The following is a 17,741-nucleotide window of genomic DNA, read 5'->3' as shown; positions in this document are numbered from 1 at the left end:
TGATGAATTTTGAATTGGTATCTTTAAAAGTGGATGGTATTTTAGGATTACATATATAGTGAATGATATAACGTTAATTCCTGCATATCTTAAATTGTAATATTGCAATTTTGATGTTTATTTAAAAATCATACCGTCACATTCTATCTCGTCTTCTCCATAATCACAGTCATAGTAACCATCACAGACTGAGTAGTCTGAAATGCAGGTTCCGTCGTAACAATAAAAGCTGTCTGGATCACAAGTGCTAACTGTAATATCAAGGAAATAGAAAGAGAATACTATTTATATGAACCGATGAATGTCCGTTTACTGTTAACTGCTTGGATGAGAGAGCGTATGATATAACATAAAAACCTAAATATTGGACATCATGCAAATTTCAGAGTATTAAATATCAATAATATTATTAACATCGCATACGCCCTGAACTTCTCCAAAGTAACAGTCATAGTGTCCATCACAAACAGACTAATCTGCAGAGTTATCTAAAGTGACGTAATTGTTGTACGCCTTTAACGACGGAAACAACATGCATTCGCATGAACCAAAACATATCCGTTAAGTGTTAGCTGCTTGCATGAATCACCGGTTTCGTAACGCAGTGAAGATACATAGCATTTATACTTAATATTGCAAACTTCTAGAAATTGTTATCTTGCTAATTGGATGGTATTTAATGTATGCAAGCAACATTTATACCATCGCATTCTTCCTCATCTTCTCCATTGGCGCAGTCAGAGTATCCATCACATAACTAGGAACCAGGAATGTAGGTTCCATCGTTACAAACAAATTGTCCGGATCACAAGTGTTGGCTGACATGTTAACACACGACGCAAAGTTACCTAATTACATTGCAGTATTTAACGGAAGATGTCGAAAGTATAACTTTGAACAGGGCATATCAGTTAACATAATGTGTGTGTTGAATGATGTGTAGACCTCAGTTAAATAAATAAGTTTTGTACATAACTTCACAACTTGGAAAACTGGCATATTACCAGTTGGTGAGTATTTAATATGAGCATCATTGTTACCGTCACATTCTATCTCGTCTTCTCCATAATCACAGTCATAGTAACCATCACAGACTGAGTAATCTGAAATGCAGGTCCCGTCGTAACAAAAAAAGCTGTCTGGATCACAAGTGCTAACTGAAATATCAACGAATAAAAAATACGTACAATTACCAAAGTACACACATTCGTATGAACCAATTCATATCCGTTACTTGTTAGTTGTTTTGATAACTCATAGGCCTAGTTACACATTGAAGGTTATATAACTTCTATCCCCAATATTGATGAATTTTGAATTGGTATCTTTAAAAGTGGATGGTATTTTAGGATTATATATATAGTGAATGATATAACGTTAATTCCTGCATATCTTAAATTGTAATATTGCAATTTTGATGTTTATTTAAAAATCATACCGTCACATTCTATCTCGTCTTCTCCATAATCACAGTCATAGTAACCATCACAGACTGAGTAGTCTGAAATGCAGGTCCCGTCGTAACAAAAAAAGCTGTCTGGATCACAAGTGTTAACTTAATTTCAAAAAGGAAAAAAATACGTACAATTACCAAATTACATACATTCATATAAAAATAATTGATATCATTTACTTGTTAAATCTTTGGATAACTCATAGGCCGAGTAATGCGGTGAAGAATATAACTTTACTGGACAAATATTGATGAATTTTAAATTGTTATCTTGCAAAGTGGACGGTATTTAATAATATAATAAAAATAATAATCAGGTAGTTATTTTAACAACGTTTAAGCGACTACGAATGTGGGAGATGCCCGCATGGGCTTATGGATCACAACTTGCACATTTGGTGGCTTCCAATTCATCAGTTTAACTCAAATTTAGAATATTTGTTTTAAGTTTAGATAGTCGTTTCAGATGGGAGAACCGTAGATTGCTCTTGGTTGAAAAACGCACCTTACAATGACTCGTCCGGGAATCGAACCCACGTACCTCCAGATTGCTATAACTCATTGTTTCAAATAGCACCGCCTTAATCCACTAGGCCACAGTACCGGTTAGGATTGTATATAGTGAATGGATATAGGATTGTATATTTTTGAATGATATCACTTTAATTGCTAAAAATTGCAGATTTTGATGTTTATATAACCATTGTTACCGTCACATCCTATCTCGTCTTCTCCATAATCACAGTCATTGTAACCATCACAGACTGAGTAGTCTGAAATACAGGTCCCGTCGTAACAATAAAAGCTGTTTGGATCACACGTTCTAACTGAAATATCAAGGAAAAAGAATGAAAATACTAATCGTGGGAACCTATGCATGTCCGTTAATTGTTATTGCTTGGTTGACAGAGCGTACGATATATTGTATAAACCTAACTATTTAACACTTTGCGAATTTCAGAGTATTTAATATAAATAATATTAATAACATCGCATTCTCCCTCATCTTCTCCAAGGTAACAGTCATATCCTTACAAAGTTCAATATCAGCACATGTTAGGTGTGGCGTTCTACAACAACCCCACTGTTTAAATGACCTTAATTGTGGTAGGCCTATAGTGATATTCCCAACTATTATTGTATCTATGATTTAGGTCCCTAGCTTATGCCAGTTTTACTAGCATTGAAGGTACATTTCCCTCAAATTCAAATGTGAATACATGGGCGTATATATCCTTCTTGGGGCTAACTCTTTAATAGGTAGGGAGAGGGATAGGGGGATATTTTCGTTGTTCACGCTTCCTTAATCTTATTTATCTATTTCGTTGGAAGCTCTTTTTTTCACTCAACTAGATCGACAACATTAAAGACGTTTCCATGTTCGACGTTGTTTTCTACTTTCGTGCATATCATTACAAAGTCAGCAATCTGGCATGCAATAATTTAATCAGGTTACTCTTCAAATGCATAGGGTCTTCCGAAGTAAGCGATTGTCAGCAGTTAGTTATATTACCTTGATATAAAAGTATATTCGCTATTGGATAGAAACTTGCAAGAATAAAAATCTTACGATAAAACACAACTCTCTGATAAATTTCACATGGTATCGAATTATGAAAGCGAAAATCTCGAAGCTACAAAAATCCATCCAGGGGTATCGGTCAATTAAATCTATGTGCCTGTAGCGAAAATAAGTTTTGTTTTAAACTTCATAAGCTTTCACAACCTAAAACACAACCAAGCATATGTTATTCATAGGAAATTGTCTGGTTTGTGAAGGATAAATGCGAAGGAGACGTGAATCTATGTTTTGGAAATCAGAAAAGTGTATGGAAATCGTGAATGGAAGTGGCTGGTTACCTCGCTCATGCATTAGTGAGCATCGTTACACTGTACAGAAATAGTCGGTACACCGTCCACATGTTATTACAACTTGGGGAGCAGTTTATTTAAAATACCATTTTTACCATCGCATTCTTCCTCATCTTCTCCATTGGCGCAGTCAGAGTATCCATCACAGAACCAGTAATCATAAATGCAGGTCCCATCGTTACAAACAAATTCGTCCGGATCACAAGTGTTGGCTGAAATGTTAACACACGACGCAAAGTTACATAATTACATGGCAGTATTTAACGGAAGATGTCAAACAGTATAACTGCGAACAGTGCATATCAGTTAACTGAATGGGTATGTTTGAATGATGTGAAACAACATGCATTCGCATGAACCAATACATATCCGTTACTTGTTAACTGCTTGGAGGTCTCACAGGCTTAGTAACGCAGTGTAGGATATATAGTCTTTATACCTAAGTATTGCACACTTCTGGAAATTGTTATCTTGTTAATTGGATGGTATTTAATGTATGCATGCAACATTTTTACCATCGCATTCTTCCTCATCTTCTCCATTGGCGCAGTCAGAGTATCCATCACAGAACCAATAACCAGGAATGCAGGTCCCATCGTTACAAACAAAGTTGTCCGGATCACATGTGTTGGCTGAAATGTTAACACACGACGAAAGGTTCCCTAATTACATGGCAGTATTTAACGGAAGATGTCGAACAGTATAACTTCGAACAGTGCATATCAGTTAACTGAATGGGCAAGTTTGAATGATGTGTAGACCTCAGTGAAATATATAATTTTTATGCATAACTTCACAACTTTGAAAACTGGCATATTGGCAGTTGGAGAGTATTTAATAATAGAATCATTGTTACCGTCACATCCTATCTCGTCTTCTCCATAATCACAGTCATTGTAACCATCACAGACTGAGTACTCTGAAATACAGGTCCCGTCGTAACAATCAAAGCTGTCTGGATCACAAGTGCTAACTGGAATTTCAAGAAAAAAATACGTACAATTACGAAATGACATATTTTCATATCCGTTAGTCGTTTAATCTTTTCATAACTCATAGGCCTAGTAAAACGTTGAAGAATACATAACTTTTCTGCCTAAATATTGATGAATTTTAAATTGTTATCTTGCAAAGTAGACGGTATTTAGGCTTATAAATAGTGAATGATGTAGCGTTAAGTCCTACATATGTCAAATTGAAATGCTTATATAAACATAGTTACCTTCACATTCTATCTCGTCTTCTCCATAATCACAGTCATAGTAACTATCACAGACTGAGTAGTCTGAAATGCAGGTTCCGTCGTAACAATAAAAGCTGTCTGGATCACAAGTGCTAACTGAAATATCAACGAATAAAAAAAATGTACAATTACCAAAGTACACACATTCGTATGAACCAATTCATATCCGTTACTTGTTAGTTGTTTTGATAACTCATAGGCCTAGTTACACATTGAAGGTTATATAACTTCTATCCCCAAATATTGGTGAATTTTGAATTGGTATCTTTAAAAGTGGACGGTATTTTAGGATTATATATATAGTGAATGATATAACGTTAATTCCTGCATATCTTAAATTGTAATATTGCAATTTTGATGTTTATTTAAAAATCATACCGTCACATTCTATCTCGTCTTCTCCATAATCACAGTCATAGAAACCATCACAGACTGAGTAGTCTGAAATGCAGGTCCCGTCGTAACAAAAAAAGCTGTCTGGATCACAAGTGTTAACTTAATTTCAAAAAGGAAAAAAATACGTACAAATACCAAATTACATACATTCATATAAAAATAATTGATATCATTTACTTGTTAAATCTTTGGATAACTCATAGGCCGAGTAATGCGGTGAAGAATATAACTTTTCTGCCCAAATATTGATGAATTTTAAATTGTTATCTAGCAAAGTGGACGGTATTTAATAATAATAATAATATTCAGGTAGTTATTTTAACAACGTTTAAGCGACTACGAATGTGGGAGAAGCCCGCATGGGCTTATGGATCACAACTTGCACGTTTGGTGGCTTCCAATTCATCAGTTTAACCCAAATTTAGAATATTTGTTTTAAGTTTAGATAGTCGTTTCAGATGCGAGAACCGTAGATTGCTCTTGGTTGAAAAACGCAACTTACAATGACTCGGCCGAGAATCGAACCCACGTACCTCCAGATTGCTATAACTCATTGTTTCAAATAGCACCGCCTTAATCCACTAGGCCACAGTACCGGTTAGGATTGTATATAGTGAATGGATATAGGATTGTATATTTTTGAATGATATCACTTTAATTCCTAAAATTTGCAGATTTTGATGTTTATATAACCATTGTTACCGTCACATCCTATCTCGTCTTCTCCATAATCACAGTCATTGTAACCATCACAGACTGAGTAGTCTGAAATACAGGTCCCGACGTAACAATAAAAGCTGTCTGGATCACAAGTGCTAACTGAAATATCAAGGAAAAGGAATGAAAATACTATTCGTGGGAACCGATGCATGTCCGTTAATTGTTAACTGCTTGGTTGACAGAGTGTACGATATAACGTATAAACCTTACTATTTAACATCTTGCAAATTTCAGAGTATTTAATATAAATAATATTAATAACATCGCATTCTCCCTCATCTTCTCCAAGGTACCAGTCATATCCTTACAAAGTTCAATATCAGCACATGTTAGGTGTGGCGTTCTACAACAACCCCACTGTTTAAATGACCTTAATTGTGGTAGGCCTATAGTAATATTCCCAACTATTATTGTATCTATGATTTAGGTCCCTAGCTTATGCCAGTTTTACTAGCATTGAAGGTACATATCCCTAAAATTCAAATGTGAATATATGGGCGTATATATCCTTCTTAGGGCTAACTCTTTAATAAGTAGGGAGAGGGATAGGGGGATATTTTCGTTGTTCACGTTTCATTAATCTTATTTATATATTTCGTTGGAAGCTCTCTTTTTCACTCAACGAAATCGACAACATTAAAGACGTTTCCATGTTCGACATTGTTTTCTACTTTCGTGCATATCATTACAAAGTCAGCAATCTGGCATGCAATAATTTAATCAGGTTACTCTTCAAATGCATAGGGTCTTCCGAAGTAAGCGATTGTCAGCAGTTAGTTATATTACCTTGATATAAAAGTATACTCGCTATTGGATAGAAACTTGCAAGAATAAAAATCTTACGATAAAATACAATTCTCTGATAAATTTCACATGGTATCAAATTATGAAAGCCAAAATCTCGAAGCTACAAAAATCCATCCAGAGGTATCGGTCAATTAAATCTATGTGCCTGTAGCTAAAATCAGTTTTGTTTTAAACTTCATAAGCTTTCACAACCTAAAACACAAGCAAGCATATGTTATTCATAGGAAATTGTCTGGTTTGTGAAGGATAAATGCGAAGGAGACGTGAATCTATGTTTTGGAAATCAGAAAAGTGTATGGAAATCGTGAATTGAAGTGGCTGGTTACCTCGCTCATGCATTAGTGAGCATCGTTACACTGTACAGAAATAGTCGGTACACCGTCTACATGTTATTACAACTTGGGGAGCAGTTTATTTAAAATACCATTTTTACCATCGCATTCTTCCTCATCTTCTCCATTGGCGCAGTCAGAGTATCCATCACAGAACCAGTAATCATAAATGCAGGTCCCATCGTTACAAAGAAAGTTTTCCGGATCACAAGTGTTGGCTGAAATGTTAACACACGACGAAAGGTTACTTAATTACATGGCAGTATTTATCGGAAGATGTCGAACAGTATAACTTCAAACAGTGCATATCAGTTAACTGAATGGGCAAGTTTGAATGATGTGTAGACCTCAGTGAAATATATAATTTTTATACATAACTTCACAACTTTGAAAACTGGCATATTGGCAGTTGGAGAGTATTTAATATTAGAATCATTGTTACCGTCACATCCTATCTCGTCTTCTCCATAATCACAGTCATTGTAACCATCACAGACTGAGTACTCTGAAATACAGGTCCCGTCGTAACAATAAAAGCTGTCTGGATCACAAGTGCTAACTGAAATATCAAGGAAAAAGAATGAAAATACTATTCGTGGGAACCGATGCATGTCCGTTAATTGTTAACTGCTTGGTTGACAGAGTGTACGACATAACGTATAAACCTAACTATTTAACATCTTGCAAATTTCAGAGTATTTAATATAAATAACATTAATAACATCGCATTCTCCATCATCTTCTCCAAGGTAACAGTCATATCCTTACAAAGTTCAATATCAGCACATGTTAGGTGTGGCATTCTACAACAACCCCACTGTTTAAATGACCTTAATTGTGGTAGGCCTATAGTGATATTCCCAACTATTATTGTATCTATGATTTAGGTCCCTAGCTTATGCCAGTTTTACTAGACTTGAAGGTACATTTCCCTCAAATTCAAATGTGAATACATGGGCGTATATATCCTTCTTGGGGCTAACTCTTTAATAGGTAGGGAGAGGGATAGGGGGATATTTTCGTTGTTCACGTTTCATTAATCTTATTTATATATTTCGTTGGAAGCTCTCTTTTTCACTCAACGCGATCGACAACATTAAAGACGTTTCCATGTTCGACATTGTTTTCTACTTTCGTGCATATCATTACAAAGTCAGCAATCTGGCATGCAATAATTTAATCAGGTTACTCTTCAAATGCATAGGGTCTTCCGAAGTAAGCGATTGTCAGCAGTTAGTTATATTACCTTGATATAAAAGTATACTCGCTATTGGATAGAAACTTGCAAGAATAAAAATCTTACGATAAAATACAATTCTCTGATAAATTTCACATGGTATCAAATTATGAAAGCGAAAATCTCGAAGCTACAAAAATCCATCCAGGGGTATAGGTCAATTAAATCTATGTTCCTGTAGCGAAAATAAGGTTTGTTTTAAACTTCATAAGCTTTCACAACATAAAACACAACCAAGCATATGTTATTCATAGAAAATTGTCTGGTTTGTGAAGGATAAATGCGAAGGACATTTATAAATGATCTGTGCTTAAGACGTGAATTTATGTTTTGGAAATCAGAAAAGTGTATGAAAATCGTGAATTGAAGTGGCTGGTTACCTCGCTCATGCATTAGTGAGCATCGTTACGCTGTGCAGAAATAGTCGGTACACCGTCCACATGTTATTACAACTTGGGGAGCAGTTTATTTAAAATACCATTTTTACCATCGCATTCTTCCTCATCTTCTCCATTGGCGCAGTCAGAGTATCCATCACAGAACCAGTAATCATAAATGCAGGTCCCATCGTTACAAACAAAGTCGTCCGGATCACAAGTGTTGGCTGAAATGTTAACACACGACGCAAAGTTACATAATTACATGGCAGTGTTGAACGGAAGATGTCAAACAGTATAACTTCAAACAGTGCATATCAGTTAACTGAATGGGTATGTTTGAATGGTGTGAAACAACATGCATTCGCATGAACCAATACATATCCGTTACTTGTTAACTGCTTGGAGGTCTCACAGGCTTAGTAACGCAATGTAGGATATATAGTTTTTATACCTAAGTATTGCACACTTCTGGAAATTGTTATCTTGTTAATTGGATGGTATTTAATGTATGCATGCAAAATTTTTACCATCGCATTCTTCCTCATCTTCTCCATTGGCGCAGTCAGAGTATCCATCACAGAACCAATAACTAGGAATGCAGGTCCCATCGTTACAAAGAAAGTTTTCCGGATCACAAGTGTTGGCTGAAATGTTAACACACGACGAAAGGTTACTTAATTACATGGCAGTATTTATCGGAAGATGTCGAACAGTATAACTTCAAACAGTGCATATCAGTTAACTGAATGGGCAAGTTTGAATGATGTGTAGACCTCAGTGAAATATATAATTTTTATACATAACTTCACAACTTTGAAAACTGGCATATTGGCAGTTTGAGAGTATTTAATATTAGAATCATTGTTACCGTCACATCCTATCTCGTCTTCTCCATAATCACAGTCATAGTAACCATCACAGACTGAGTAATCTGAAATGCAGGTCCCGTCGTAACAATCAAAGCTGTCTGGATCACAAGTGCTAACTGAAATATCAAGGAAAAGGAGAGAGAATGCTATTCGTATGAACCGATGCATGTCCGTAATTGAACAAAAAAAAACAAAAAAAACAGCTGTCTGGATCACAAGTGTCGCCTGAAATATTAACAAACTACCCAGAGTTACTAAAGTACAACTATTCGTATGAATTGATGCATATCTGTTAATTGTTAACTGCTTGAATGATATGTCTGCCTAGCGACAGAGTGAATGATATAATGTATAAACCGAAATATTGGAAATTGTTATCTTGCAAATTTCAGAGTATTGAATATCAATAATATTATGAACATCACATTCTCCCTCATCTCTTCCAAAGTAACAGTCATAGTGTCCGTCGCAAACAGACTAATCTGAAGACTAATCTTAAGTGAAATAATTGTAGTAAGCATATAATGACGGGAACAACATGCATTCCCTCCAACAGATCCCGCCGTAACAAACAAACTGCCTGGATTACAAGTGGTAGCTGAAATATATATTAATGTGGAAGCAATTATAGTCTGCATCTGCAATGTGTTATAATGGATCTCAACATAAACTCTTTTAAACAGAACTTAAAACAATTAGGAAATCCAGAGTTGCAGATCTCATGCGAAAATGTAGGTATATAGGCACGAATAAACATTAGTTCAAGCAATGTATCTTCTAATGTACTTTTTCGTGGGTACAGTACTTTCAACTATTTTATCGTTTGGCATACATATAGAAGTAAATTGAACAGTTTTTTTTGGATAGATTTAAATTCTAGCAACTATGTTAAACAATCCATTCTAGCTACCGGAATATCCTTGACTAGAAGATTGAAATGAGTTTAGCTCACATTTTAGGTCATTAGGTAAAAGTACAAGTTTTACCTTTACCTTCTTTGATCACGCAACCTTTAGCATTTTACATAAAATAACGCACTGAAGATATGTAGTCTTGTTTTTCCTTCATGTGTTTGAAGTTTATTGGCCACATTGATAATTTGGTACTTTTCTAATGACCAATTTGCTTTTTTTATATTTTATCTGTAAAGTTATGACGTAATTAATCACACAGGCACTAAAAACCATCCTCAGGCACACACCCATGAAGTTTGATGTCCATCGGCCTTATAGTCTTGTTGGGAACGCTTTTTTTGCACAAATTTGGCAGTACCTGACCTTTGATCACGGCAAGTTAGATTACTAAATGCGCTTTAAACAAATAATTTGTGACAATCTACTAGTGCTTGAAGGATTGGGCCGTGTTATAGAATTGTTATAAGTGTAATTAGCCAAAATGCGGCTTTTTGGTTGTTTGACCTGTGTCACTATGACATCACCAGTCATTTCATGCATAGTTACCCACCCACCCACCCACCGCAGAGTATAGTTTTAGCCCTATATTATCCACTTTTACTAAGAAGTTAAATAGGGTATACTATAATCGATATTTACCAACTATACTGCTTTTTGAAGCACAAACACTGAACAACTAAAACGAAAACACACATCCACAACTTTAGAAAGGAATTAGTAAATATGAATGTTATGTGGGTACTACATTAAACCATTCAATGAACGATATTTTAAGCAACGTTTTTTGTACTTTACCTACCACAGCTACGGAATGTCATCTTTTCACAATGTTAGAAAAATATCGGTGTATTAGGAAAATTTTCAGAATGTTACAAGTTAACAGTAACATGCCAATATTGAAATCAATATTTTCTGTTTCAAAATCAGCTTTTCAGAAATAACATCGATATGTTAAGTCTCTACATATTGTTCTACATCATATAAATGATGACGCAATCGCGAATCATTGAAATGTCTTGTGTATATTCATATATACTTTAACATATTTTACCCCCTTCATGTGACAAAATCAAGATTTAAATCATTATTTTAGTTACATGACTGATAACAGGATCCTACGTGATTATTATGTCTTGTTAACAATTTATATTTATAATTCATTATTTAAGTTTGCAAACAAAAAGAACAGCGTAAACGAATAAATTGGGCCTTCTGATAGCTCCGCGACATCACACTTTGACAACCCCATGAATGGATTTTAAGCTATGAAATCTTAAAAACTCCACAAATATTTTTCTATCTACTTAGGAGGAGTTTTATGTTTGTGTATGTTGGTAAGGGGGGGGGGTATGGGGGAGGGGAAAATTGACCTCAAGCATGTAAATATGCCTCACGATGCCATCAATACAAAGAACAGACCCGTTACCGAATTCGCACCGAAGTCCTTCGAATCCCGTTGGACAAAGGCAAGCAATATTGTAGACCTGGCTTGTACAAGTTCCACCATTGAGACAGATATCTTCGTTTATAGCACATAGGTTCACTGAAGCGAAAGAAAGGTTAAATACATTAATGGCATTTATTCTTGTTCCTATAATCATATCCGGATCCTAGCCTAGAAATGTTAGTTCGTATCATTCCAATTACCTTTGTTATCCTCACGGGTGGTACAAGCCACAACATATTCTTTCACTTATATAGGTTTCTTGGTTTTTATGGTATGTTGTTTAATTGCAGTTGTGTGATCGAAATACTGACAATGTGAAAGGATTCGTCGACGCTCTTGAGAAAAATTTACACCTAGTCTCCATTTCTTCACATGTATCTAACAAGGTAAGAAGTAGTACTGAGAATATAAAGTCGGGCATGTTATCCAATAAACACCAATTACTACCAATTCTATGCAGGCATAAATAAAAGATATGATACAATTCAATTGAACATATATCAAAATATGCATTATTTAAGGTACTAGCTTGAGAACCTGAAGTGAATATACACTGCCAAGCATTGAGTTTTTGACATTTTCGCAACTATATATGATATTTTCATAAAAGATAACTGTATCTCGACCCCCCCAGATCACCCATGCCATGGCAGACAATGCAGGTAAAAGTTCAAAACCTGAACCCACCTCGGTTCCTCTCCAGTTCCCTCACTGCCCACGAGTGTGCACCTCCAGAATTAACCTTTTCAGTTGCATATTCGTGCCCATCAACATATGGCTACACAATGTATGGCGTCATATCACCGGATACTATGTTAAACCGACGATATCACTGAACCTAATCTAAGTGCCATCATTAGAAGAAACAATTAGCAAAAGACTGCTGTAGACTGTATTAATTACGGATATAAATGTTGAGATAATATAACTGATTTTACCTTGTCCATAGGTTCCATGGATAACAGCTAACACTACGGCCATCTTGAATAGCAAAGCCATTTTCGTGTCGGTTCCGTGTCCGTGCTTATAGCTTTTACTGAAGGAGTGCTTATATCGTAGTCCTAAGCTATATAGTGTTGTTTATAATGGAAGTCCAACGTTTCAATCAAAGTGTCTAATGTATATGAATTCAACAAGACGCGTTTCGATTAATAAAGGTACTTTATTCAATGAACAGGATACCCCGTGTATCAATCGTTCCATTTAGTTTGTAAGATGTTTGTCTCGGAGGGGTGTTCCAGTGCAAACAATAAAGCACCAACATTGAACCAAAACCAACCATCCGTGCTATTTCACCAATGTTCTTTACCTTAGGCCTAAGTTAGATCTACCTCCATGCAATGTCATACATGATAGGTTGCAATATGGGCTTTTGTATTAAACAATTGAAGTTGGAAAAGACGTCCTTTGTGCAATTTCGTAGAAGTGTCAAAGAGCTTTGCAATAATATTGACATACCTATATTAAGCCCGGCCAGCCGACCCAACTTTGATAAATTGATCAGTGCAGGTTAAGGACTCATGTGTTTAAGGAGTGTTAGCTCAGTGGTTAACGCCGGTGCCTTTCAATCATAAGCTCCCGAGTTCGAGTCACTCCAAGATTAATGTATGTCGTTCAGTTACAGAGTTGTTGAGACTTGACGATTCGTAATCATGAACGTTAAAAAATGAATCTAAGAGACTGACTTCGATTAGCTTGCGGCTTCGATAAGCCAATGATGGCTTCTTAGCGAGCTCCTGCTTGCAGGAGGATTTAATATACATATACATACATATGTCACCATAGCCATTAGCCCTTCGTTTTAAATATGGAGTGTATGCTATATCCTCTGATCTAAACAGTTTGACCCACACGGCCAGGTACAAAACAGGCGAAACAGTAATTGGCCTAGAAGACTTGCATGGAATTATTTATGGTCATCATTATACCTGGTGAAGGCTAAGTGGTAACATAAATGAGCTGCTTTAAATGAGGGTTCCTGTTCACCTACTCGCTGTGCTGTGTTACATCACACTCTGTGTGATCACCAACATCAATGCTTTAACCACGTAGCCTAATTTGCTACCGGCTCAGTGATTCAACAGGCGACTCTGCTGCCTTGAAAGGAGCGGAACATTTTGGTGCTTCGAACGAAACCTACAACTTTCGCGATTGGTGGAAATCTGACGAGAGTGGAAGGGTGGATGGGTGGGGGAGGCGTATGCGTCAGGAGATATTCATTCCTGGGACCTAGGGCGAACTAGGAGAAGGGAAACTATGGAAGTGTCCAGTCAACTATAGCACAAACGATGGTGTATTCTTGTTTCCATAACATACTCAGGAACAATGAACGTGCAGAATTGTGGACCAATGCCATATGTAGTGCATCGGACAGGGAGCCATGTGTTGGTTGTACATTTGTCCCTTTCGGCGTTCGTTGCTGTACTTTTGTACATTATAATTGATGCAAACACAAGACATATTAACGCTCTTTAGTTTCAAATGAAGAGTTTATTACCGAAGATGCCGTTTTTAAGACGTGGTTGAAGTAATTATATGAATATTATATTTGGGCTTCGGCTCATGTTAGGATAGGGAAGTATTAATTAGTTTGTGACTCACAATTCGTATTTTTGTTCGTACAACGTGGACCTAGTCTCAGCGTGGGTTATAGCATATCGTGTGGGTAGGCCTATGTTTATTGTTTCAGAGAATGCATAACGATGGTATTCAAGTTCAAATCGAGTAATTGCGTAGTTAAGTTTTTTACTGTTAAAATATATTATTATAAGATCACATGCCTTGTAATTGTTGTATTCGAGGGCATCGTGTGTTCATTGTCTAGGCTAAGCGTGCTTTACGGTGCTTTGTTTAGTGTGTGTAATGTATTTCGTACTATATTCCGAGAGAGCGCCCTCTCATAACAAACAAGATGGCTGCACCCATGTTATAGATTAATATCTGTGTGTAATAGGCAAGCCACCCGAGTGAGCCTGCATAACGTTAACTAATTATTCATTAAGGTATTTCGTTCGTTATTTACCACTTTTTGTGTTAGCCAGCACTGATTAAGATTAAATTCACCTCTGTTGAAATTGTGGTAACCACAAAGTTCAGTTCGACGATGTAAACTGTAACAAGTTACACGTTCTGTGTACGGGGAACTGGTTGAGATGTAATTGACTAGATTAATTGTGTTATTGTTTTATTAGTGTAATGCCCTGCCGAGAAATGGACAGAAAGATTGTAAGGCAGACGTGCCAAGATTTAAATGTCACAATCTCATTACTATTATGTCAGATCAAGTCCAGTGGTGCTCGGAATGACTTTTAAGGTATAAACTGGAAACCGTTCATATTTGTTACTCCTGTCAAGAATGAATAAAGAACATGTACATAAAACAGTCATAGGGGAATCTCAAAAGTACGTGACAACTCAAGTATTTTTCTCTCCTTAAATTCACTCTTAACCTATAATGTTGGATAAAATGAAAACGAAAATGCGAACAAGACGATCAAATGGGAAACAAAATGACTACACTTGGCAGGAATTAAACTGCAAAAATAGTTGAGCAGAGGCGTAATCACGTTTTCTTCCAGGGGCTACAGATCCCAGTTTAGAATCAAGTGGAGTTCAGCCCTACTCTCATATACAGACACAAACATTACCAAAACAATTACCGGAGTACGGTATAACCTAAACAATTGAGCATTCCTCAAAATTGTTTCAAAGTGGCACAATTAGTACTATTTTGTAATTAAGCATCCTCCATGATATCATAATATGGAGGGGAACCGCCTCCGACATAACTTATTGGCCTTTTATAACAAAACGTTGTTGCGTCACTGCAATTCTAAGCTCTGGTACTTTTGCGCGAAAGCAGTAAAGTCAAAAGAAAAAGAAAACAAATTCGAAAGAATGATAAACAATATTGCACCAGCTAAATAATGGGGTCGATAATATATTTTTGTTTATTGAAACAGTGATTCTTAGGTCTGTCTAATATTAGATTATACGTTAATTATAAAGGTGGTGAATCCAAAAAGAAATGTTAGCAGCATATAAAGTAGCTTTAGAAATAAAAAGAATATCAACTATGGGCATTATTTGCAACAACTGGTAAGATTGTACGGAGTATATAATTACTAGAGACGTTAGTAATTTCATTATCTTACCTAGATGCCTTAAAATTATAGCAGTCATTACAGTACAATAATTACGTATGCTTTTCTTAAAAGCATTATTCTTAGCCTCTGTGTGCATTTAGACGAAATGTTTCTGCTTAGTTTTATGTACATGCCAAAATATTAGTAGAATGTATAACGCAATTTTTAAATTTACCATTTCCTTATAAACAATTGATTTTATCTTAGGAAGGTGTAAGATATTATATATTTCACACTTTTATTACAACATTTACTGTTAATAACTCAAAACTACAAATAATCAATAAACTTTGAACTAGGTAGATTGAACCTAACATTATTAATTTTGGAAGTGATTCTGATTCAACGATAAGCAATGATATCTTCCATCATGAATATTTTTGAATTTGCAGTGCATAGTACCAATGCTTCATTTTTGTTCTATTCAAGACAAACTAATTTATACAACAATGATCATAAAGAATTAGAAATACCTAGACATCTTGAAGAAATATGTGTAAGAAAATCTTTGGCGGAAACAGTGTGACACTTATTACGAGTATCGAAAGTGTATCTCATTATCATGACGTCACTCCTCTTGAAATGATTCCCTACTTCAATTGTGATAATTGAGTAATAGTCGTAAAATCCCTTACTCGTTGTCGGTTACCATATTAATCTTAAAAATTGACAAAAGCAACAAAGAATTTAAATTTGGCGTGTTGTTGTTGGTGGACTTTGGATTTGTTGAAAAGGGAATCTTTAAAAAAATTCTTTACGGTGTATACACTAAATGCTACTCCAATTTAACACAAGGAACTTCCATATAAGTCTTTACTGCATTTTGCCTGGTGCACAGGAATTCGAAGCGAACTATATTTCAGTGCAAGAAAACGTAAAAGTGTGTTCTCTTTATAAAGTACTGAGTAGCATAGGGGACCTTTTTCTATTAGTTTCCGCATTCTGCTTTACAGTTTAATAGTAAAGAAAGTTTACCATCTTCCCTCATTGGTAGTATTCTTATGTATTAGATTAACTATCATCTGAATATTCAATTCACATATTACGTGATCATTTCAATTGATATGAGGTGAAATGCAAATAGGGAAAAATAGGTGATGCTTATCAAATTTAAAAATGTAATAATAATTGTGAACAGATTTGGTTCGTACTGTAATGTAGATGATTTCTCTCCAAATCATCCCCAGTCATGAAGAGAGTTCACAGATAATTAAATCTCTAAAATAAGAGCATAATATCAGAGGTTGTTAGTTAAGGAATGTCCGTTAATTTAATGTCTCGCATATTTGGGGATGATACTGGGTAACTTACCAACAAAGTATTTATAGGACCTATGTTAGTAGTAGTGCAGTATTAGCTACCTCTGTATCGAGTAACATTATAGCCACTACAAGGAAACATCACATTAATTTATAAAGAATCAATACATGGTATCATCTATCCAATCTAGATCGTGATGCGCTCGTGTGTAACTCCATTATTAGTATGTGACATAATCTATCCAATCTAGATAGTTATGTACTCGTGTGTAGACTCCAGGGTAATTTGGTTCAGCACAACCATATCCCCAGCTAGTAATACCGATGACTTCAAAGAAACCGTTGTTATCTACCACAACAGGGCCGCCACTGTCACCCTGTGGATATTGGGAAACGACAATCGACAGTAGATATTCAAGTCTTTTCATGATAATGATGATGATGATGATAATCATGATGATTACAATGATGAGGTAATTATTTATAAATGAAAAGAAAGAAAAAGAATAGAATATCATCTTTAGAGTTTTGTTTATTATTTAATATTGTATATATCTTAAACTAGGATAACAATGTTTAGAGAAGCTTAATGTTACAATTGGAAAACACTAGTCAATAGTCAGGATAACACTGTCACGGAAGAAACTCCATAAAACATATTTATTGG

The 17,741-nt window shown here is 35.5% G+C and overlaps 1 protein-coding gene across 2 annotated transcripts in view; it reads right to left on the bottom strand.

The window, feature by feature from the left end:
- The window catches only part of LOC139963222 (uncharacterized), a 166,240-nt gene that overhangs the window by 19,188 nt on the left and 129,311 nt on the right, over positions 1-17,741 (bottom strand). Inside the window, exons 42-52 of one of the 2 annotated variants that reach the window (XM_071963803.1) lie at positions 9,309-9,425; positions 8,968-9,084; positions 6,925-7,041; positions 5,667-5,783; positions 4,947-5,063; positions 4,548-4,664; positions 4,182-4,298; positions 3,841-3,957; positions 3,421-3,537; positions 1,041-1,157; positions 135-251 (exon numbers count right to left, since the gene is read on the bottom strand). In XM_071963803.1, coding sequence (XP_071819904.1) covers positions 135-251; positions 1,041-1,157; positions 3,421-3,537; positions 3,841-3,957; positions 4,182-4,298; positions 4,548-4,664; positions 4,947-5,063; positions 5,667-5,783; positions 6,925-7,041; positions 8,968-9,084; positions 9,309-9,425 — 1,287 coding nt within the window. Of the gene's footprint in view, positions 1-134; positions 252-1,040; positions 1,158-3,420; positions 3,538-3,840; positions 3,958-4,181; positions 4,299-4,547; positions 4,665-4,946; positions 5,064-5,666; positions 5,784-6,924; positions 7,042-8,967; positions 9,085-9,308; positions 9,426-15,573; positions 17,452-17,741 lie in introns of those variants that run through there. The other variant, XM_071963805.1, reaches the window with a different exon arrangement.

Source organism: Apostichopus japonicus, chromosome 21 (genome assembly GCF_037975245.1).
Source record: "Apostichopus japonicus isolate 1M-3 chromosome 21, ASM3797524v1, whole genome shotgun sequence".
Taxonomy (NCBI): Eukaryota; Metazoa; Echinodermata; class Holothuroidea; order Aspidochirotida; family Stichopodidae; genus Apostichopus; species Apostichopus japonicus.
The sequence above is the reverse complement of the archived record's forward strand: the minus strand, read 5'-3'. Positions and strand labels throughout refer to the sequence as shown.